The following is a 24,429-nucleotide window of genomic DNA, read 5'->3' as shown; positions in this document are numbered from 1 at the left end:
GCTGTCCTACTCTTGTTTTTGATTTGTCTTCAGGATTTGTTGTCTTCTTTCCCGCAGTTTTGTTTCTAAACTTGTACCTTCTAGAACAATGTTCTAGCAGAGTTTTGGATGTGATATCCATCACTGTATAAAATACTGTGAACAAATTTAAAATCTAGTATTTTGGGTTATCTTTGATGAGTTACATTTGTTATCTATGATTTAGTTATCACCATGATGTAGCTATTAGTTACAAATTTTTTACTCTTTTTACCAATATTTGAGTTACTTCAAACTCATTCCTCCTGTTCCTGTTTTACAGGCAGGATGAAAGACCGTTTAAGTGAGCTGCGTGAATTTGCCAGGTTACACAACCAACAGTTCTCTGATAGTGATGATGATGAAAATTCACCCCAGGATATTCTCCTTTATGAGACAGATTATGCCTTGGAAATCCTTCATAAGGACATACAGAGCATCCGGACAGAAAATGACCACCTAAAAGCGGATGTCAACCGTCTCAGAAAGCAAAACACCCGCTTCCTCACCTCCATGCGCCGCCTTAGCAGCATCAAACGAGACACTAATTGTATTGCCAGAGACATTAAGAGCCGTGGAGAAAGCATCCACAGGAAACTGCAGGTAATGAGAGATTTCTGTGAAGATGCAATAACAAAATATGGAGCTATGTCTGTCATTGCCAGGGTGGCGAAGAACCACTACGTTGACCTCATGCACACATTTCAGGACGCTATGTTTGATTACAATGCAGCAGAGATGAACCAGCGGGAGAACTGCAAGATTCGAATTCAGCGGCAGCTGGAGATCATGGGCAAAGACGTTTCTGGCCACCAGATTGAGGAGATGATTGAGCAAGGCAAATGGGATGTCTTTTCTGAGAATCTCTTGTCGGATGTCAAGGGAGCTCGTGCAGCCTTGAATGAGATAGAGACGCGGCACAAGGAGCTGGTGAAGCTGGAAGGTCGCATTAAGGAAGTTCACGAGCTCTTTCTGCAGGTGGCCCTGCTGGTGGAGGAACAGGCAGACACCTTTGATGTTATTGAGATAAATATGCAAAATGTTGAGGACTATGTAGGAGATGCTAAAGACCAAGTGAAAAGAGCTTTGGAATACAGGAGAAAACATCCCCTCAGAACAATCCTCTGCTGTTGCATATCATGTTGCAGAAGGTGATGGTCCCACTGGAGCTAACACAGACTGACTTGAATGTCTTCAAAATTAGGTTTTCTTTCCAGAGACTTTTCTGTAATGACAAGCCCTATAAACAGGGGGGATATTTTGCAGTTGGTTTTGTTCATTGCCTGTTTACTAAATGTGCTGAAGGCTGTTTGTATTTATGAACTTCTAGAAATGTTTATAAAACTATTTTTAATGTAATTTTTATTGAAAGGTCCTGTTACTGTATCTAGAGGTGCAATATCTCTACAGTGATACTCATTTCATATTGGCAAGAAAGAAGAATGAATAACTTCTCCTAGGGAATATGAATACTTTTAAGAAGTAACTTTATTCTTATTTGTTGAAGTGAGGCTGCAGGCAGTGAAGCCTTATTGCCTGGGGCAACACAGTACACCACAGAATCAGGAGGTTTCAGTTTTAACTAGTTTGGAGCATGCTTGAAACAAATTTGACAAAATACTGAGCCTGGAGCAGGAGCAGGACACAGAACTAGTTTCTCTTTCAACTTTATTTTCAGCTATCTGGAATCTTAACAGAAGTGGCTGCACCTCAAATGATAATATGCACATTTGGCTCTATTTGTGTGCAAGTGACTGCTTTTTTCCATTCTGAGTACCCAGCTATCTCAAGGTGGCTAAAAGCACTGCAACACTGAGGCATCTCACTCACTTTTAACTTAAGCCACTCTCGACTCTCAGTTTCAAGCCTGCCATGCTTTCATGTTCAAACCTGCCATGCTTTCATTGGCTTTTTTCTGCCAATTAACACTTCATCCAGAGGAGAAACATGGAGTGGCCTTCTGCAGAAACACCTTTAAGAAGACAACATCTGTGGGGTTGAGGAAACATTTTAGGGTCTCTGGAAAGCAAACAGAACTATTTCTTCGGTACACCTGAAGAAAAAAGAAAAGAGTTTCATGCCATTTCAATGCTCTTTTCAAGCTTAAAAGGAAAGTCTCCTTTTGTGGGAGTCTGTCCTTACACAAGGGCAAACCAGTAGGTTTGGAGTATTGCAAGGAAATAAAAAATGTGCAGTCCTGGTAAGCACTGAGCATCGTCAGTGGAACATATTCATAGAGTCTGGTGATTGATCACAGCTCCTGCTTCTGGAGGTTTTCCAACTATATTTCTAGGTGGCTTCCTGATACACTGTGATCTATTGCTATCCTTTGAAATAATGCAGGACATTTTTTCAGATTTTTTTTAATTAATTGTCCTATTTGTACCAATTTTAATAAATATATTTCAACATTTCAGATATTTTGTATTTGGGAGTTTTCCTCAGATGTGCATAGATGTACACCTTCCTGCATCAGTTGCAGTGAAACTTCTCCCTTCTTACCTTTTACACCCTGATTTTATGTGGGAAGAAAAACCCCAAACATTTCTTACTATTTTTAGTAATATAACAAAACAGCAAAATAAATCCACTTCCAAGCCTTCATATCTTACTGGGAAACAATTTTAGCCAGACAGACTTTTTTACAGAAACAGAAACTAAAGGGATAACTTTTCTCAGAAAGAGACTGTCCCTTTTTCTGTAGCACATGGAAGAGTGAGGAACACTGATCTCCCAACTATAAGATATTTTGATATTCAGTGGTGTACTGGTGATATCAGTGTTATGCTTGTCTGAGGACGTCTCCAGTAAGGTGTTCAAACTTGAAGTGGGAGAAAGGAGGGTGATGAGCTGGGACCACAGCCAGGGGCTTTGGTGCTACTCAAGAAGACAAAGTTTTTTACTCTGTAGGTACTGCCATTAAGTCAGTGGAACTGTGCATTCCTCCAAGAGTCAGCATGTGAGGATAAATCAATGAAGAATGAAATACTGTATTTCCTTTCACATGCACATTCCTAGCACTTGCCAATGTTTTTGATTAAAATTATATACATGTTTTTTTATGCTGGTTCCTTTTTTGCATCTACATATGGAATAAAAGATTTAATAAAAAAAAATTGAAAGTGCAGAGTGTTGTGCATTGAATCTGCAGCTCTGAATAACGTTTTGCATTGTCAAAGTTCAGTTTAAAAGTTGCTGGACTAAATTATGAATCAGTGAAAGGAGATTAAACAAGGCCTAGAAAAAAAAGGCATCCCAATTTTTGTTGCATTGATAAATGAAATGTGTTGCATATTGAGATAGACTGTTGTTTTTTCTCTAAAAATCCAAAGAAAAATGAGTGTCATGCATTCTAAGATGATTCTCTAGTTAAAAAAACAATCAAAATTATGCTGGCAGTTTTGAGAGACCTTGATGATTTCACTAGTAGATATGCAAAACTAGAATTCAAATCTTTAGTTTGATTTGAGGCACAGGGAAAGAGAATGGAAAGAAAAGGTAATTGTAGACCTTCTCTCCTGACTTAGGGCTGTTGCTGTAGGGAAAAAAATGAGAATTAGTCAAAAACCAAACTGATACCTTTTAAAACTATTTTTAATATGCACTGTGAGTTATGAGACACTTAAAAATGACTTTCAGTAACTGAAGCAATCATTCCATCATTCTCTTCCTTGCAAACACATCCATTGCTTAATACTTTGGGGGTTTTTTCTACCCTTCAGTTATGTAAGAACTCAAATTTAGCCAGCCCATGGACTTGCCTAATCACAGTTGAACAGACTTTTGAAAAAAAAAAAAAAACCTGATCACACTATAGCTGCAAGGTCTCATGCCACACAGGATGAGTGGAAGAAGATGATAAAAGTTGCTTGATAATATGTTAGCATACTAATAACAGAAGCTGCAGAATGGACATTTTCTGAGGAAAGCTGCCTCCTCCTTCTGAAAGTCAGCACAACTCCTATGCAGATGTGTGTAGCACATTCTATAGGTTGGTAGGTTTTTTTTTTTCTCCTCTTCCCTCATATGGCAAACACTTAAACTGGGTTTGTGGAATAAAGAAGTTAAAATCTGACAGGGCATGTTTTAGCTTGCAGGATTGCTGTTACTTTGGTTTTGTTTCCTACTGAAGCTGAAGCTTCACAACCCACGCCACCAATCAGTCACCAACCAGTCCTTTCTGAGGAGGACAAAGAGGAACTGGCAACCAGGGACACTTTGCTACTTCTAAAATATGTGAGACAGCACAGCATAGATATAAAAGAGAAAAAAAAATTCCCCTATTACAAAATACAATGTTCAGCATGTAATGGATATGCATATGGGTTTCCATTTCATCTTCAGGGACTTTTTTTTTGAATCATGGGTTTCATTTTACAGACATGGCAGTGGGACAATTGCTTCCTCAAAATGAAGGACCAGACTGTGGACACACTTCACACTTGCACACATGAGCAGGTATCTCTGCCACGTGTCTTGGGAGAATCTTCTTGAAGTAAAGAAATAGCTCTTAAGATCCAGATTTTTTTTTTTGGAAGCTGAACTGAGTAGCTATGCTAAACTGCTGCTTTTTTAATCTAACCTGTATTAAAGATGTTTTGAATGCACAGCCCAAGTTGTATTTTTTATTATTTCTTGAAAACAAAACATGTTCTCTAGATTTTTGAACCATGGTAGCTATTTAAATTGATTTGAAAAAGGAAAGAGCTCCATGGGGTTGTGGTTCTATCTCTAGGAAGGTATCACAGATATAATGAAGGCAGGAAACAGTGTAATATAATAGATACTGTATGTGGTGATTCTGGTTAATAAATTTCCAATGCAATGGCATTTTCACAGGGAGTCATGCTGTTTGTTTCTCTAATAGGTAAGAAGGCAACAGCAGATCCATCTTCTTCCACGTTTTTAGCATATTATGTAGTGTCTTCATTATGGTTGAGCCAAAGCAAGTAAGAGCCAGCAGAAGACAGTTTCACCATGCCCTAGTGTGCACACATTGTCAGGGCACCAAGTCTGCACAAGAAAAAGCAACATTTTACTGTGTTTCTTAGAAATGGTGTTAGATCTGAACAGAAAAGTAAAAAACCTAACTGACAGTGTTTTACTCAATATTTTGCTGAAAGGCACAACCCTACTGAGCAGAGAACTACGGCATGTCACTCATTTCAAGGCAATGATACGGCATGGCAAGTTCCATTGGAAGAGCTGTTCTTTTATTCATGAGCTCCCGGGTGTGAATAACATGTATGGTACGTGGGAAGTATTTTCCCTCACAAGCATGCCTAGTGTCCCGAGGGTCTCTGAGCACTAAGAGCTGAGGAGCTCAGGCGCCACCTGCACCTGCAAATTCGAGCCCCAGACCCCTTGCAGGGGGGCAGGGACATCCAGGGTGTCCAACACCCGAGCAGGAGGTGTGCTCCCGTTCTCCTTGTGGAGAAGCAGACGGCCTCCGCCTGCCTCCTCGTGAGCTGGAGGCCGGCACAGGCCCGTGTCCTCAGCCTGTGCTGTGTGGAATGTGTTCCTCACACCTCAAAGGTGCCAAAGTTTGGTGCCATGCAGGATGTCCATATCCTCCGCTGGAAAATAGCAGCGAGAGTGGGAGCCAGTGCCCGGGGTACAGTCAGCGAAGCGACACTTCCCCATTTCCCCTCTGACGCAGGGAAGAAGGGGGAGGTCCCAGGGCAGGCAGTAACGCGGAATATTGCGATAGGTACTTCCGTAGACACGGCATATAGTGACGACCAGCAAAAAAATCTTTCCCCTGCGATAATGTTCCTCCTAATTAAACATAATTGATAGCTTTGAGCTTCGTTGGTTTTGGTTCTCCTTCTACGAGAGAGAGAAGATACATTCCAGGAAACACTTGGACGGAAATAATGAAGTGTCGGTGCCTTATTGGCACAACCTCTCCACTGCCTCTCATGCCCGCCGCCCTGCCCGCTCTGAGGGGGATGAGCCCGCTCTGCCCAGACCCGCACTGCCCGCCGCCCCCGGCTCAGCGCCGCCCGCCCTGCTCTGCCCCAGGGGCGGGCCCGTGCCAGCGCCGCGCACCTCCCCCGCCTCCCCTTCCGCTACGGGCCCGGCGCCGGGCGGAGGGAAGGAGGCGGCAGCGGGCCCGCTCGGTCCGGCTCGGTCCGGCTCGGCCCGGCTCGGTCTGGCTCGGCCCGGCTCGGTCTTGGTCCTGGTCCGTGGCAGCGCTCCCGCCGCCGGGCCTTGCCCGCCCGCCTCCCGCCGCCGGGAGAGGCCGCCCGCGCGCCTCGCCCCGTGCGCTCGGCGCCCGCCGCGCTGGGAATACAGGCAGGCGGGAGGGAGCGGCGGCGGCAGGGGGTGCGAGGGGGCACCCCCGAGGGTCGCGGACGGCCCGGGGGGCGGTTGGGAGTGCGGCCATGAATGTAGGAGCGACTGCGAGCCGTCCCGGTATCTGCACCAGGATGGCCGAGTGGTTAAGGCGTTGGACTTAAGATCCAATGGACGCATGTCCGCGTGGGTTCGAACCCCACTCCTGGTAATTCCCGTTTTTTTATCGGGGGCACCTTCCCGACGCGGGGCAGGGCCCGGTGCTCCGGGAGAGAGGCGGCCGCAGCGAGCCGGGGCCCGCCGGTACGCGGCCGAGGGGCGGGGAGCGGCGCCGCAGCGGGCGGATGGCGGCGGCCCGCGCGGGTGTCCCGGCGCTAAGCGGCCGGTGGGGGCACTGCGAGCCGGGGGAAGTCCTGCGGGCCCGGGGGAGGCTCCTGCAGCCCCCGTTACGTCAGCTTCGGAGTCTGAAATTAAATGACGAAATTAAATGTAGTTTTTAAAAAAGAGTTTCTGTATATATACATATATATATGTATACACACATATATATACATAAACGTCTGCATATATAGGCATGTGTAATATATGTATATATGTGTATACACACATACATAAACACATACATTTATACATACATTATTGTGTATATTTGTGTCTATATGTCTATATATATACAAATAGATATATACATCTATATATACATATACACACATATACACACACACAGCCACAGCCTCGGTGCTGGAGCCTTGGGCAGGGGCAACAGGCACCTCCAGCGTTGTCACCCCCAGATCACGACCTTGTTGTTTGTTGTTTAAGTTGGTTTTTGTGTGGGTTTGTTTTCCTTTTTTTCCAGTTCCAAACCTTTCAGAGGCTGCATGTCAGCCTGCCAGAGTGCTTTTTACAGCGTGAAAGTCAGCATAGCTCCATAGCTCCACATGCGCTGGGGTATGGAATATCCTGTTGAGGTGGCCCTGACCAACCCTAGAGGGTGGTGGGAAGGTGATCACAACTTTTGAAAGAATGGTCCCTCATGCTGGCTGTACCCTAAACTGTGCCAGGGCTTAAAGTAGAAGTTAAGCAGAAGGAGCATGCAGGACTTTCAAACTGACCTCGTGCTTTTGTTTCATTTGGCAGGACACATAGAGCAGTTGCTGTTCGTGTTGAGGTGTTTAATCTGATAGGACATGGTTCTGTTGTTTGGGTTTTGGGGGTTTTTTGACAGAGTAGTATCATTATGTTTAATATGTTTGAAGGTGTGGGAAGTATAAATCCAACACATTTTTAAATAGTAGTGTTTGTCAGAGCATACTGGTCAAATTCTTGCTCAGGTAAATTGGTTGTTCCCATTCACCCCGTTCCAAGTAATTTGATCTGAAAAATTATTCTAAACTTTCAGTCCGGATATATCATGTCATGATACAGACTGATTGAAGGATAAACACTCAAGAAAGGGATAACGACTCATGGTGGACCTTCAATGTAATATGAAATAGAAGGTGAAATATGGCAGGATATTTTATTAAATGCTCACATTAGATGATCTGGCAACACGTGTGAGCATGGTGAAAACACAGAAATACGACATTCAAGAGTTACAGAGGGAAGCCTGGTGTGTGGGGAATTTCTAGGAAAGGCAAGTACATATGTTGTTTTTTTGAGTGTTACCACAATAAAATTGTAAATGCAAAACATACCACAGTTTCTAGAGCTGTTCATTAAGAAGTGCTACTGCCAGGTTCAGATGTTTTCTGAAGTAAACACTCATTTCTATTCTTCATTAAGGTACAAATTAGTGAACATGTGTGCACGTTTGAAGGCACATTTGACCTGTAATGTTGTCATGGTAAAATGCTGCCCTTGGAAACCCACATCTTTGCATACAAATTGTGTAATCCTGCTTATGTGCTTATTTACAAGCACTTTTGAACATATAATAAGTGCTCGTGTAGATATTGTGGAAGCAGTGATGATTTTGATGAAGACTTTGCTCCAGCCAAAGATGATTTTGATGAAAACCTTGCTCCAGCCAAGGATGAATTAGTAGTGGCTATTCTGCACTGTGAGAAAGAAGAAAGTAAAAATAATCACATTTTTTTCAAGAAGAGTAATTGCTTAACAGAAAAAAAAAGGGCAGATTTTATGATAAAGCAATAGAGAAAACTGAACTTCTTGGTTAGAAATGTTCCTGTTTCAGGTGCAGCCTTTCTCTTTCCTAAAAAGAGTTGTTTTGCAGAGAACTTCCCTCAGTCCTCTGGTGAACCTGTGTTCCCTGCTTCTTAAAACAGCTTGTTGAAGCATGTGCTGATCTGGAATGGAACAGAAGATTTTTTTTTTTAACTGTTCTGGGTCTCAAGAAATACCCACAGAATCTACTTGCAACAAGTATATCCTAATCCCTTCCCATACTTCTCCATAAAGGAAAGTATAAGCTTCTGGGCTGGGTTTATTGGTTTCTATTTTAGGTGAAGTGACAGGGTATTGTATTTCAACCCTGGAGCTGAGCATTATTTTAAGATTTTTATTTTATTGAGCAGATTCCTTTCTTTGCTTCCTTGTTAAACCCTCATGAATTTTTGGTGGTTGCCCTTGCAATTTGACATTCTTACATTCACTTTTTATATTCTGGCCTTTAGTTAAAACTATATTGCTTTCTGTTGGACTCCATTCTATGGATGAGTTGTTTTTCTAAAGATGTCATTATCTGAAGGAACCTTGCCTTGTTTATTGAAGAAAGTGGAAAAAGCATAATGACTAGTGCTAGAAACTGGAATAAAAAAGGAGATTCATATGCAGACAGTTGAATGCCACCCTGATGAACCAGGGGTATTTTTCATGCTTCTGCATATTTCCTGTCTGACGAGAAGCCAGTCATTTAAAATAGATTTTTCAAAAGCAATCATGCATTTTCATGTTCCCTATTTTGAGGTCTCTGTCTTGAGAACCTCAGTCTGATTTGCAGGAATGCAGAGCTTTTGCAAAACCAGGTGAAATCAATGTGGCAACCTATATTTTAAGCAGTCTCTGAAAAAAAATATTATATGACTCTGAGTAGTCAGATTTATTGGAGATACTTGATATGAATCTTTCCATACCTCAATTTCCCATTGTATAAAGTAGAAGGAATAAAAATACACCATTTGCCAAATGGGCTGCTGTGAAGTAAATTTATTCTTGTTTGCAAAGAATTCAGATGGACACTTAGGTAATCTGGTGATGTTAGACAAGCCCATGAGTGGACTATCAGTGAATTCAAAAAATAACATGAAAGAAACAAGCTACAGAGGTAGTTTGAGCTGTGAAGACTTTACAAAGCATTGAACAACTGCTTGGCCAGCAAGCACTTCATGTGTGCTGAACAAGGTGGGAGTCTTACAGGAAAATAGCATAACTCGAAATTCTGTCTCTCTTCAAAACAAAAGGGCCTCAAATCAATAAGAAGGCAACCTATTGGTGACATAATTAGGTGGTATTTCAAAATAGTTTAATCTTTTTAAAAAACTTTCAGCAACTTATTTTTTTGTTTTTGCATTTTAGCATGTGATGGAAGCATGTAATTTTTTACTTGAGTTAAAACATTCTTCTCTCAATGTCTCAATGACCACAATATCATGTTGAAATAAAAGGTGTAAAAAGGGCTGTGAAGTTCTTGATCTATTGCACAATCTTGTATGTAGGATGATCAATAAACCCTCTTACTCATTTTGCAGAATTCATTTAAAGTCTGTAAAGTAGGACTAGTCTCTTACATTAGCAGGAGTAATTGCTTGTAAAATACTTGTTAATTTTTGAACTGTTCTGATTTTGTGACCTTTGTGATAAATAAGAGGGGTAGACTCTTTCCTGGATTCCCATCATTCTTAGGACGCTTGTTCAAATTTACCACTATTTAATGCAGACAGTTGTTTCTCTGTTTATACCTGTGTTTATACAGGTTCATTTTCAATAGCTGCTGGGCTCTTCATCTGCAGACTGCCTCTCATCTTATCTGTAGGTTCTTAGAATAATTTCTGTTGGACTTGATAGCCACAGCCACCAAGTGTCATTAGCAATGTTTGCTAATTCTGCCTTCTTCTCCAGGGCATTACAACACACGCTCCCAAACACATCCTTGCAACATTTTATTGCTTAACTATTTTTCTCTCTTTCGATAAGGAAAATGAAGAGATTTTCTGCTTGGTTAGTTCAGTCCAAGCAGCAAGCTCTGGGGAATTGTGCTGTGGTAGAACATTGATGGAAGGTAACGAGGGTCTACATCTCACTTACTGGAGTGCAAAGCCCTTCAATTTATTTACAGTGCAGGTGGAGGTAGGTTCACTCTTAAGACTGACAGATGAGCCCTGCAAGTCTTTCCATGGTCACTTAGAGCATCATCACCCCCAGCATGAGGATGGCCTAACACAGCCTTCAAAAGGGACCAGGTCACCACTCAGCTGCTCAGGTTGGTGTCTGGCATTTCAGCTCAAAGCCACCATACTGGCAGAGCGAAGGGCAGTAGCTTTGCCCTGGGGTAAAGGGGTGTGGGCATGCATTCCTGTTTGCCATATTCTCTCATCAGGAGGAATACATCCACATGGTAACACTTTACACCAGCACAGCATTATTTACCAAAGTGTATTGCTGGAAGTGTCAAAAGACTGGCCTGTGCACTAGAACACCTCCAGTCGGGGAACATTTTCCCTTGTGCTGGCAGAGGCAGCAGCAGCCTCTGTAAGAAAGACACAGCAGACAAGTCATGATTTACACTCCAGCAGCAAGGTTTGACAGAGCACCTGCTTAATGAGGGGCTCTGAGTGCCCCAAAATGAAGGCAGCATAATGCAGAATATTGAAGCTGGGATTTCTGGGATCTTAGAGCACTGGGCTTAAAGCATGCTAGCATTCATTGTCTGGTATATTTTTGGCTGTGTTAAACTTACCTAAATGAATAGATTCTGTCTTGCTGCCAAGGAAGAGCTTTTGTCTGAAGACCATAGCAAATGTGCACACTCTTCCAAAGATGGTCCTCTTAAATGTGCAATAACAAAAATTGCCTTCCTTCCCCTAAATATTTTGAGAGAAGAATGCTCTTTCCAGATTCCTTAATTTTCCTGGATTGCTCCTTCTCTTTCACCATCTGCTCAACTGTGACCTTCTTTCTGGCTTGGAAGTGCTGCAAGATCTTTCCTTCAGACCTCATCTGCCTCCTTTCTAACTGCTTGCTGAAGTGGTTCATGCAATTCTTGGCAAGACATCACTCACTGACCATGTGACTTGACGGATTTGTGACACCCGTCTCTTGCTATTTCATCATGTGTTGCAAACTTCTTCATGTGAGAGTGGAATCCCTTTTGGGAAGTATGGACTGCATTAATGAGTACTCTTTTGCAACTAATCCAAGTTTGATGATTGATGAGCATATGTATTTTAGTTTCACTTGTCTTTACATATCTGTAATTATTTTCTGTCACACTCCCACCTTTTGCTTTTTGTGTGCATACCAAGGAACAGATCCAGCTGGTCTAGCAGTTAGCTGCTGCTAAAAGAGGCATAGATCCTGCCTTTCCTCTGCCCTGGCTGTACTGCACATTCCTACTGCTTCCCTCTTGTGTCCCTCCATCTTTGATTGCAAGTAATATGTAACAAAAAGCCCAATTAATTTAATGTTACTTGGATCTAAAATTGATCTCTGATATTATCTCATAAGAAATTCTCTGTGAAGAAATGAGGAATTGGAGACAATTTTTTTACATGTTTTGAGCTCCCTGACATAGGCAATATAGATCCACTCTTTTTATTCATCACAGAATGGCAAAGGCCAGAAGGCCCCTCTGAGGGTTATCTAGTCCACCTTCTAGCTCAGAGGTAGGTGAACTTGAGTCAGGTTTTGCATATCTTTGAGGATAAAAACACCACAGCCTCTCTGAACTACCCATGCCAGTGTTTGAACACCCTCACAGTAAGAAAAATGTTTTTTCTTAGTATCTTAAAAACAAGAGTTCTCTGCAGGTTAGACTACTGTAAGTAATCTGAGTTTTCCTTCAAAATGTTCTGGTAGCTGTAGTGCAAACCAATGACATCCACCTATTGAGTTGAGGGGAGGTAATGCAAGTGATAGCACTCACCTTCATCCAGTACTGTGGCTAATGACTCCTCATCCTAGATCCAGAGGCTGTGTCTGAATAAGGACTTGGAAGCATCAATATAATTTAGAAATCTGATTTAAGTAAGGCTTTCCAAATCCTTTAGTAGCTAGATCCAGAATAGAAATAATTTGTGTATTTAGTTACTGTGATTTCAATCTTTTATCATAATATGTTGGATTTTTTTTTATTTGTTTGCAGTATTCTTTGCTGTGAGAATAACTTTTTTTTTTGGCTAAATGTAGGTTTAATGTTCATGTAGCAAGCTTTATAGCCATTGTTTCCCCAGTCCCTATTTTGATGGCATTATGATAGTGCAGGCTGTATCTGTGCCACTTAACAAACCCTATAGTGTTCTGTGACTGAAAACAGACTGAGACATGCCCAACCTGTTGTGCTGCATTCATTTGGGTGACCTACCCCAGAAGCTATTTGACACATCAGTAAAGAAGGAATACTGAAAGCAACTGGATCCAGTGTTTGTGATGTCTCTGCATGCTCAGTGTCTCTGAACAAAATATATTTCTACAAAAATATATTTCTACAAAAAATATATTTCTACAAAAAAGAATTACTGAGTAGAATAATAATTGTATGGTATGAATGCATAAGTTAGATTTCTTTAAGAGGCAGAAGTAGTTAATCCCCTCCAATGGGCAGTACAGAGAGACATCATGGATGAGATAAGGTTTCTGCTCTGTATGAAGTTGTTGTTAGGGAGGGAGGTCAGCCATCAACACAGGAAAAAGGACCTATATGACAAAGGAGGTAGTGTGACTGTGTCCAGCTGAAATATTGACAAACTTGAGCATGTTATGAAGTACATGAGTATATGAGAGGAGAATGGGGTGGGATTGGGAACTGTCATTAAAATGCTGTAAAACCAGAAGTTGTGGTTACAGATTCTTTTTCTATGGCTGTTTCTGTTGCTTTTCTTGTTAAGTTGTCTCCAAGATGGGTTTAAGTAGAGTTTGAGTGCCCCTATTTTAGATTGAGCTCTGCAGAGAATTTGTCAGGAGATCTCCAAGAGCATGGTGGTGCCCACAGCCCCCAAATAGAGCCCCTGGGGGTCCTTTATAGCCAGAGTTAAAGGCCATGCATCTTATTCTTCTGGAAGTTCCTAGGAAACTTTCCTCCATATCCAGGAATAAGCCTGGATTGCAATGTCAACCATCTCAGAAAGTTTTATATTTTTAACAAAAAATATTATACCAAAGTAGTCTTAACTGTCCAACTAGTATGCATTGTTTGCATTGTACTTTGTTTCCTTTTATGTACTGTTTGTCTTTAACAGACCTGGCATGACTGCTTCCCAGGCAGTAAATACATTCTGGCATAATTAAGGCACTTCCACATCCTTTGCAGGCAAAACCTCAGCGATGGTATCTCTGGAGGGAGATGTTGGAACTGCCCCAGAAGTTGCCAACTGCTGTTTATCTGTTAACCAGTACCTGAGCTGCTGTCTTTTTGAATCATCATCCCAGACCACATCTGTATTTACAGTGACCCCCTCTGATCCATAGGTCATTACTTGGGCAATTGTAAACACTGATCTATAAAAAAATGCTGTTTTTTAAAATCTTATTTTTTAGTGCATTAGATATGTTCAGCCAGAAAAAGAAAAAAGGGGACAGAGAAAGCAACTTGTCAACTTGGGTTTTATTCATGTAAAAATCCATGTAAGACAGTATAACTTAGTTAATTCTTAACAAGGTAGCTTTCTCTCAGCAAGGTAGCTATATGGGATGCACTTCTGAGGATATACCCAATTAATTCTGCTGCTGCAGCCAATGTTTATGGACATAAATTCATGGATCTTGATCCTGTTGCTGCCACTGTGTACGCAGATTGTTTATCACTTTTTGTTTGGACAGGCACGGAAGCCTGCTTGTATAATTAAAGTTGTAGCATCTGCACAATAGTTATATACTTAAAATTACTGTGCCTTGGCATCATGTTCCTCTATTGATCTTTAAACCAGCACAAAATGAAATTGAAAATACAAGCCATTGAGGCAAAAATTTCATTAAGGGTAGTAAAGAGTACAGGGTACTGTGAGGCTTCTAGTGTAGGGGCAGGACTACAACATTTTTCCTATCTCACAGGAAAGTTGTAAGAGCCATCCTAATATTATGTGATGGAAAAGGACATAAATCTATATGGATAAAATTAATTTATGCATAAGCAATTAGCTTCTGCAGAAGAAGAGATGTAGGTTGTAAATTCTTTGAAAAGCCCCTCTCCCATGCCATCAAGTAATTTAAACTGCAGACTATTCTTTGGGGAATATTAGAGCTGCAAAAACTAGCCTGGTCATAACTTTATGTAAGTGATTAATTAACTCATGGCTGTTTTGAAAATAAAGGCACAGTTTGCATTAACAAGGTTGAACTGGATGATTTCTTCTTGGACTGGGTCTGTCTAAGTGACACCACAGCACTTTCCACTCGTTCTTGTACCCTGCTGTGTACACCTAGGAATTGCAGCAGGGAATTTAATTCCGTGGGTACAGTGTTGGGGCAATGCCCTCCCAGGGCTAAATGGGGATTGGTGCAGGCTATTTAAGGGTGGGAAAGGTCAGGCTCTGAGTGGAAAAATGAATCTATGTTCACCACTTCTGAGAGGGAATCCTTCTCTTCCCTTTTGTTTACTTTTAGTTTCAAAGGCTTCTGCATAACTTGTAGTAAACACCCATTTTAGTCTATAGGTACAGAGACAGCTTTAGGAAAGAATCAAGTGGCTTACTGTCAGCAATTTGTAGGGGGAAGAGAAGTGTTCTAAAGGTTTTATTCTGATTCTTGTTATTCTTTATTTTAGTTACTGTTAATAAACTTTTCTTTATACGCTTTTAAAGTTTTGAGCCTGCTTTGCCTTCCTCCTAATCCTATCTCACAGCAGGAAAGGAGTAAATAATTCTAGATGGTACATGGACATTTGGACAGCATGGAAGCCTCCACACCTACCTTCTTCACAGGTGCAGCCAATTGCTATATAAGGAGCAAGGCAGAGCTAAGGAGAGAGCAGAACTGAGCATGGGTGGACAGCTATGGATCTTTGGGTGATGTGACTGAGTGCTTTAGGAGGTACATCTCTACGATTCAATTACTGAATTTTCCCCTTGTTCTGTTAGGTTGCAGAAGTGTAATTCTGTCAGGGATTTGCATCAGGAGATAAATGTCATGGTTTAGCTACCATGTCTGGGAACAATCTTTGATGCAGGATGGTGGGACAGTTACAATTAAAACCCTAGCAGGCTTTGTATTTGTTCTTCATTTCTTTGTATGCCCCTGGGCTTACCAATGTTGGTGGGACAATTCACCCGTTTAAATAGTGTTTTCATTGGCATGGCTTGCATTCATTTTTGTCATGTTGATGGTCTCTTTTTTTTTAGCCCTGGCTGGTGGAAGCCCTCAGGTGTAGGAAGCAAATTTAAAGGACAGGAATTTAAAGGAGCTTCTGAGAGTCCAGCAGTTTCATGGTCAGTTTGGACAGTCCCAAAAACAGGGTTGGAGGAAATGGACAGGCAAAACCAGAGAGGAGTCTGGTCATGAGCAGAAAGCAGTGTCTAGCTTCCAGCCTTACTGAGCTATTTGTTTCTTGGTTACTTCATGAGAGGAAGGAGCAGAGTGTGAGATGGTAATCACCTGTGATGTAGGGTGTCAAGGAGTCTGAAGGCTGCCCGTATATGAAAACTGCTGACACAAAGTCTGGGAATCGTGCAGAGCTTCAGGCATGTCCTGCCTTACATGGAGCCAGAGAGAAGCCCTAAAAGTGGAACTATTTATGGGAGGTTGTCTGTTTTCTCTTGTGACTTGGGGATGTTGTTTCTTGTTCACCCAGGCTCTGAGCCCTATCAGTTTGCACTTAAATATGACTTTCCCAGATTTTCAAATCTGCTGTTTTCCCAAAGGAATGTCTGTTCCTGGCATGTAGCCTTCCTTTTATCATACTGAAGATTATCTCACTCACTGAGTGTTGGTAGCTTCTGGTAGATGACCAGCAGCCTAAATATTGCCAGCTACCAGACCCATCCTCTCTGCCCTCAGATGGAGACATAGTGGTTCACTTGGTCCTGCCCAAATGATGCCCCATGCCTTCAGTTTCTTCAGCACAGCCCTGGCCATGATCCTGAAATACCTTGCCAAGGAGAGAGCAATGGAGGAGGTTTACCTTCCTTGCAATCTGAGTCAGGTGGCACTGGGAATCGCAGAAGAAGTGCTTGCAGGAGGGGTGGTGGTGTGGCATGTGATTCTTCCATGTATCTGGTCCTCGTGTGGCTAATTGTCACAGACAGTGCCTAAGTGTATGTGACAAAACTGTCAAGATCACGTGGTGTTTTTGTTTATACAACTTAGCCAAATACTGTATTGCTCAGAAATTTTCTCAAAAAAATCTAAAGGGTTAGACTAAATAATATCCATAAGTAACATTTTAAAGGAGACAGCACTGTGTTTAACCTCATGGTTACTAAGTGATAAAGGTTCTATAAACACATCTTTCTAGCATTTTTTAAAAGAGGAATTTAGTTTGCCATCTTTTGTGAAAAAGTTGATTCTGTATGATTCTGGTCTCAAACCAAGTCTGACCCTTGCTTTATTTTTTGAGTCATTCAGAAATGCAGTACATTTCTACTTTGCTTAATGCAGGTGTGCCATGGCTAGTGATTGCTAGTTTAGCTGTTCTTAAGTTCTTGTACTGGTGTTTCAGGTCAGAGAGGACAAAGGTCTGGTATTTTAAGGGATTTGGTCCTTCTAGATAAAAACATTTTGCATTCCATGCATGCTCAGTTTCTAAAGATAAGTAGGGAGGAATACTGGAAAACCCTGGTATCTCAATGGAAACGATAGTCAGAATGTAACTTAACCTTGCATGGTGATAGTTTGCATTCATCAACATACCTTTGGTTTTGTTTTCTACTTGTTATAAAACCTTGTGCACTTATTTTTAGTACTCATATGAACATTTGATGACTGCTGCTGTGAAGATTTTATCATTGGAACAATTGTTTCCTGAGCACTTAATTTCTTCAGGTAGTCCCATCAATGATTATAGCTTTGGGGGCTTTAAAGATGAAGTTACTTTAACATACAGTGATGCTACTTGATAGATTCCTCTGGGAGGCCAACTACTGTGTTAGCTAAAACACAGTGGTTGTATGAAGAATGCTGTTCTCATGGCTCAAACACTTGTAATGCTGTCCCACCCAAACTAACCTCAGCATCAGGGTGACTTTTAATCCATGAACGAGATAAGCAATAGAACTATTTGTTACTGTCCCTCATATGTGAAGATATTTCTTTTAACCAAGTTAGTATTTAACTGTCTTTATTTTACTGCTAACAAAAATAAAATCGTGTAATTAGAAAAGAGACAGGTGCTTCAGTCTGTTGTACAAAAGAAAGGGCATCACTGATTGGCTCTGAGCAGCTGGTATAGAATTCTGTTGGTGAAATAGAATTAAATACAGGGTATGAAAGGCTACCTTTTTCTAAGTGGAGGAAAACATTGGCTGACATGAGGTGAAAAACGTTAATGGCAATTTCACTAAAATGAAATCTTAGTGCTGCAGTTCTTTCTGGCTGCACTGTATTTTTTATTTTTTTTTTTGCAAGAAACCATCCCAGGAATTCATCCTAGCATGATAGCAGGACTGTTTTAAAAAGTATCAATTTCATCCCGCATGTGCATGGATCATAAAATTCCAAAGTATCCCAAATTATCCTATCCTGCTAATGCAGGATTTTTTTATTTGATGAGAATCTTCTTCCATGATGCTTTTTTACCTCATTTCCATAGTGCTGCTGCTAGCATTTTGTACCAGATGCTCTTCTGTCATTAAAGTAACTGCTTCCTGATTATTTTGTGCATGAAAACTTGTCTACTATGTGTATCAGGTGACCCGACAAAATCTATTTCAAATCTTGCTCCTTTTCTATCATGAGACCATCCCAATTAAAAATACCTTGCTATGCTCCATGCCTCCAATACTCCATTATTGTTACAGCTTGAATACAGTCCTGTCCTTACATATGTGCCTGATGTTGTTGGTGAAGATGGGTGACATGACTTCAGTGCTATCTTACTTATTTGATATCTCTACCTCTTGGGGAGTCTGACTGCAGGTATTTTTCTACAGAAAATCTATAAAAGTAGGGTCTAATAATACTACCTTGAGTGGCTGGGCCCATTGCCTACATGTACATAAGCAGAAGGCCTGTGCCAGATGACAGGAATAATAGGTATCTGTCTTCTCTATATAATTTGAGGGAAACCAGTACATGATAGCTAAGATAAATATGAGCTTGTTATCAGCTGATAATATTGCTGTTTCTCTCCCCTTGTATACAGCAGCAAACAGATGGATGGAGGCAATGGCCTTTCCCCCTGTTTGCAAGGGAATTTTGCCTAGTCCTGGGCCATCTGGGTGTTTGACAGATCTGAGTTGATATCTGAAGCTTCAGGTGGAATTTTGCTGCCTCAGGAACTTAACATGTATCTCATCAGTCCTATATGTAATACCTTCTTGGGTGGCTAAATAGGATTAAATACCAATGTGTATGTTACTAAAGCCTTTTCCTGTGTCTGCAAACAGTATGCTCAGATGCGCAGTTTGAGGTCACCACCAATGTTACCTGGATCCATACACACGTATGCTTTGGGCCCTCATTCTCATCACACTTCTGTGGTGCAGTTTTTGCTGGAGTAGATATGAATAGTGGTTGCCAGAAGGGGCAATGTGTGTTTACTTTCTCTGCCTTGGCATAACTCTCCCACTGCTCCCCTCAATGCTGAAGCAGCCTGCTTTGGAGTCAGCTGAACAGCGGTGCTGGAGATACAGACCTGGTAAAAACATGGAAGTCAGAAGGGGAAGTCTGCCCTCTGTCCCAGCCTTATCACAGAACTCCCTAGTTAGGTACCCACTTGGCCCTGCAAGTCTTTGGCTCTACAAATCCAAAGTAATTGAGCTGTTTAGGAAAAAAGTAGATCACAAAGGTAAGAAAGGCAAATATAATCTGAAGATAAATCCTGCACAGTCAATGGAGCTGGAGCTGTGAAGTTTATTTCCAGGGAAGATTAAATGAATCAGAAAGCAGACCCTTTTGAGCATGCATTGCAAGATACATTCTTTGACAGAATTCTTCCCCTAGAGGCCCCTGGCAATCTGCAGACCTTCCCAGACTAAACCTAAGGGCCTTCCTGTAAATAAAGAAGGGACAGGCTCTGGAGGCAATCTGGATGTCTGTGAAAAGCCTCTTTGTTCCCGTCTGCAAGGGCTGGAAAATTCTTAGGCAGCAGAGCTATGGATGCCGACAGGAACAACTCCTTCTGCTGGTTTGGCTCTCTGATGGGAGTGGCTGGCTCTGCTGGTGGATCTGAGACCCCATCCCTGCAGCCAAGGGAGACTGGCAAACTTACTGGGGCACCTGGCAAATGTAAAACCTTATGTAGTGTTTGGGGCTTGCTCTCCCTGACTGCTTTCTGCCTCTCCTGGTGCAGGAAGGTGGATAGTTTCCAGCTGAAACCATTGATGGAAAATTCCTGCTAAGGAAGAAAAAGTAGAGGCTTAACTCTGGTAAAGACTGTAGTGATGGGCTGGGGCCAAACCTAGGAAGATCAAGGCATGGGCTGGTGCCACCCCCCTGTGCCTGTTGTCTGTGAGGGATGCTGGGGTGCTTCTGCTGCTGTCAGGATGGGGGATGGTGAGTCAGGGATCTGCACTGCTTTCTCTGGTTGTTCCTTTCTCTCTGCAGCAGGTGAAGCTCATGAAAATGTCATAGCTCAGCAACCAAACTGGCCATGGTTCCTTTTCCACGGGATGCCCTGTGAGGAGAATGCATAGAGCATCTGAATTACTTCACCACCCATGGAAATACTCTACAAATAAAGTTGTATTGTTTAGTTATAAATTTCATGCTGGAGTGGTTAATCTTGAATGTATAGGGGAGAACACCCAGAAACTAGTATTACATTAATGATTAATGACAGATTTGGCCGAATTTGAAAGTGTATCCTAGAGTTGAAAATCAATCCTTGGATTAACAGAATTTCTGACCAGTCCTAGGACTTGTAGACTTCCTTAGGCATTGTTGAAAAGGTTTTGTTTTTCTTCACTTTTCATATTTAAATTTGGTAACATTTCTTTCCTGTTGCTAGTGCTCCTATTCCTCTGTTTATTGGTTACTATTCTGAAAAAATCTAGGCTTTGGCTTTTGAGGGGAAAGGATGTGAAGCAGGGAAACAGAGGAAGGCCCTTTGGAAGATGGGTGAAATTTGATAATAATATAAGTGAGGCCAGTCACCATTTTTAAAATTGCTATTCAAGTATTTATTTCTGACAGAAATGGAGGATTCCAAGGAAACCCTTACCTGCTTTTGTTCTAAGGCTCAGGATGTTCTCCCTGTTGAGTTTCTCCCTCTCCTGAATACTTTATCTTCTGCAGGGTCAGTGAAAGGCTTCATAATACACTGCTTGGTTCACTCTCTTGCCCTGAGATCTTGGTGCAGCTTTGCACTTTGCATCTTTATAAATAAATCATCAGCTTTCACAAATGAATCACCTATTGTTTGAGGTGGGCAGTATATTTTAATGGCATCTAAGTTAAGAATTGTGATTTTTAAATGTTTGGTTTGTATTTTTGACCTGCTGTAGTTAGAATTCATGTCCAAGGAGGTATAAAGAAAAAAGAGGACAAAAGGCTCACTGAGCTGCAGCTGTAACAGAGACCCATGTCCTGGGTGTTATTATTATTCATGACTTGTGGTGTAACTGTAGGATGGAGGAGCCACACTCTTTGGCTGCTCAGGTCTGAGCATTGCTGAAACATAGGACTGAAATGGCCCAAAGCTTTTACCTGGTGAGAAATAACAAATGGAGCTATGTAGCGGAGCACAGGGAAACAGCAATATGTCAGGATGTGAAGAGGTGTTTGTGTGCTCAGAACTCACCTGCTTTTCTACTGTACCAGCTGGACACCTCAAAGCTGTTCCTGCTCCCTGCAGATCTTGCCACAAAAACACTCCTGGAGGCCAGGCAGTCTCACTTGCAGCACATCTACCTCAATATTGGTCAGCGTGGTGGGCTGCAAGCATCTTGTACATCTCTCTCAGAGCCTGCTGTAATACTCTTACAATATTTTTAGAGTTTCTTCTGTTGTATTAAGAACATCTAATTGAGGCTTTGCTGATCCTTCTTGGAAAAGATCCTTTTTGGCTCTTCTCTGAGCTCTTTGGGCTCAGCACTACACTGGGAAGCATCCAGGGTGTTTTGCTTTACTCTTCTTTTGGGAGTGGGACCTCCAGGAGTAGTCCTGCACCTCGTTCCATGCTCAGAATAGCAAAGCTTTTTCTGTGGAAAAGCAAACTTTCATGGTTCCTGAGGAAATAAATGCTACTGAATAGTGCTAAGTGGGCTTTAGTGCCATGCACTTGACTGGGAGCATACATTAAAAAAAAAAAAAAAAGAAGAGGGCTTCAAAGATTGTTTAAGAACAAGTTAATAAATGTAACAGATGAAATAGTTGTAAAAGCATTTCTCCTGGCCTCTACCACCCACTTGGCTGAGGGCAGACTGGGAGGTAGGACTGGATGCATTGAGAGGGCAGAAATGCACTGAGGTGCAGGACACAGGGGTGCCTGGGACTGCAGGGTCCCAGGCTCAAATGGGATGTCTATGTGCTCATTGAATCCCACCCTGAGACACTAAGGAACATGTCTTGGGGAGTTAAGTACACACAAATGCTTTAAGCAAACAGCAGTGAAGGGAGGGGATGAGGGGTGAGCCTGCAGGGGTTTTTTTCCCAGGAACTGTGCTCTTTTATTTAGTAACTTGAGCAAAACTCTGCTGTGAACATTTGCATCCCAAGATGAAATACTCTTGCTAAAACCAGTTTTGTACTGCATGTACTGCACTCTGCTTCTTTGCATCCCCATCAGGACTTTTTCCAGCTTGATGCTGACACAATATTGCTAGATGGTGATTGCCACTTGAGGGATAGTACAGATGATTTTGTATTTCATAACAAATGTATCACAGGATTTGCTAAAATGAAGTCTCATTCCCAGCTAGCTTTCCCAGTCATACAATTTTGTTTGCTGTTGTCTTTTTTTTTTCATGTTTGTGGTATCATATTTCAGACTAGTTTTAAACTCTTAATTTGCCAGAACTTAGATACATCTGTATTTTAAATATACATTGGTCCTTTTAACAGAAGTTACACCATTTGTCAGATCATATTCACAGAGCTTTAAAATACACCTTTGTTTCTGGTTCCAGATATAAGCTGTATGGTTGAGAGACTTTGTTACTCTGTGTTTATATTCTGTCAAGCCCAATGGCACCTCATCCTGACAGAGTGAGCTCTTTGTTACTTCTGTGCTAGAAAGAATACCTGTACCTGGTACAGGTCATCCTGTAAAAACATCCTAAATGTTTTTAAGATGAGTCCATTAGTGCTGGAAGTGTAAGAGTTTGGATATTATGTTACAATTATGTTCAGATGGCTGAGTATGGTGGATGCTCTTAAGAAGACTCTTGCTCTCACATAGCTGGAAATTTCCCTTGAAATGCTAGTAAGGCTTTATTTTCTGAAATGCAAAGTCCTCATACTAGCTCTCTCTCAGCAAGGACAAACTCCAGCATTGCTCCCATTTCAAAGGTTTGGCCTCTGCAAGTAACCTCCAGTTAGATACATCAGTGATGTATTAAGGGGTTTTGTTGCTCCCTTATTTTCTTCAGACAGTAACTCCAAAAAAGGGGCTTTTTCAGAGTAGGAAAATTGTTTCAATCCTCTTTTCATTCAGTTTTGTGGTCTCTTCATTTCAATGATTAAGGACTTGGCAGGGCTGGACTTCTTTTTTGGTTTGGACGATAGCTTTGGTTTGGAACATCCCAAAATAAATTACGTCCAAAAGTTTCCTCTTTGTCTGCTGTGATTTCAAAGCAATTTTCATGGCTCAGTTCAGGGCTACCTAATAGAAGAAAATGGAAGAATAATTACTGCCTGCAGAGCTTCTAGCACAGCAGTTATTTAAATTGCTGCAAAATAATTTAAGGTACAGGCAAATTTCTTGTTCCCTGAAGAACTGTGTGCCTTGAGCCAAACATTTTTCCTTGAACTAGGCACATAGTTCCTGTGGCAGTCAGGCAGCAGGCACAGCCCCAGTGTGCCAGCAGTACTAGCAAGGGCACCACTGGCATTCCTGCCCGTCTGAGGTGAGAAGCTCACCCCCATCAACACTGCCCTGTGGGCTGGGTGCTGTGGCTCCCCATCACTCCTGGAAATCTTATCATTTCAAACCCCCCACTGAATAAAAAAAAAATATATTAAAAATTAGAGTACTCTTCCCTCTGGGAAGTCCACAGCACTAAGTTCAGACAGGAACCTTGGCCCTGGCTGTGCAAAGCAGAGAGAGGGCTGCCCTAATGGAGCAGCCCAGATTTCCTGCTCATGTAGGGGAAATTTCACAATAGACATTCCAGCACATGGCCAGCCAGATGGTGGTATGTGGAGAAGGGAGGGCAGGGCGGTGAAGCAGCTGATCGCTGTCCTTTGCCTCACTGGGGGCAGTTCCACTGCAGTCCAGTCAAAGAGGGACTTGGGAGGGGGAATGAGGCTTCATCAAGATGATTTAAACCATTATCTGAAATAGCTTTGACTGAATCATGGGCTAAGTGACTTCATTCAGGCTGACTTGTAAGGTGAATATGAAAATGCAAGGTGACCAAAGAGGGTTTACCTAGGCAGTGTGGAGATCTTCTACAAGTGGGCTTTGTCAGATGCCACAGCTTGCAGAGAAGCTCCTGTTTTACAGACATAGCCACAGAACACCAGGTGCCAAAAAACAAACTTGTAACTTAAGACTTTGGTGGGTATAAAACTTAATTTGCATAATTTATCTTGTTGACTAAAAAGGCTACTCATTTGCTCAGAATTAAATTAATTTCTATACACACCTCTAAATCTGGCCTGTTCCGATCTAGTGTTATCACAGTG

The 24,429-nt window shown here is 41.8% G+C and overlaps 1 protein-coding gene and 1 non-coding gene across 2 annotated transcripts; both read left to right on the top strand.

Moving 5' to 3' along the window:
- Nucleotides 1-306: 306 nt before the first annotated feature.
- STX11 (syntaxin 11) lies at nucleotides 307-1,173 on the top strand. Its single transcript, XM_066545683.1, has one exon. It carries the CDS (start codon nucleotides 307-309, stop codon nucleotides 1,171-1,173), a length of 867 nt encoding a protein of 288 aa, XP_066401780.1.
- Nucleotides 1,174-6,443: 5,270 nt separating this feature from the next.
- Nucleotides 6,444-6,526, top strand: TRNAL-UAA (transfer RNA leucine (anticodon UAA)). Its single transcript has one exon. It is a non-coding gene; the product is annotated as a tRNA-Leu (tRNA).
- Nucleotides 6,527-24,429: the final 17,903 nt, after the last annotated feature.

Source organism: Molothrus aeneus, chromosome 3 (genome assembly GCF_037042795.1).
Source record: "Molothrus aeneus isolate 106 chromosome 3, BPBGC_Maene_1.0, whole genome shotgun sequence".
Lineage (NCBI taxonomy): Eukaryota > Metazoa > Chordata > Aves > Passeriformes > Icteridae > Molothrus > Molothrus aeneus.
The sequence above is the reverse complement of the archived record's forward strand: the minus strand, read 5'-3'. Positions and strand labels throughout refer to the sequence as shown.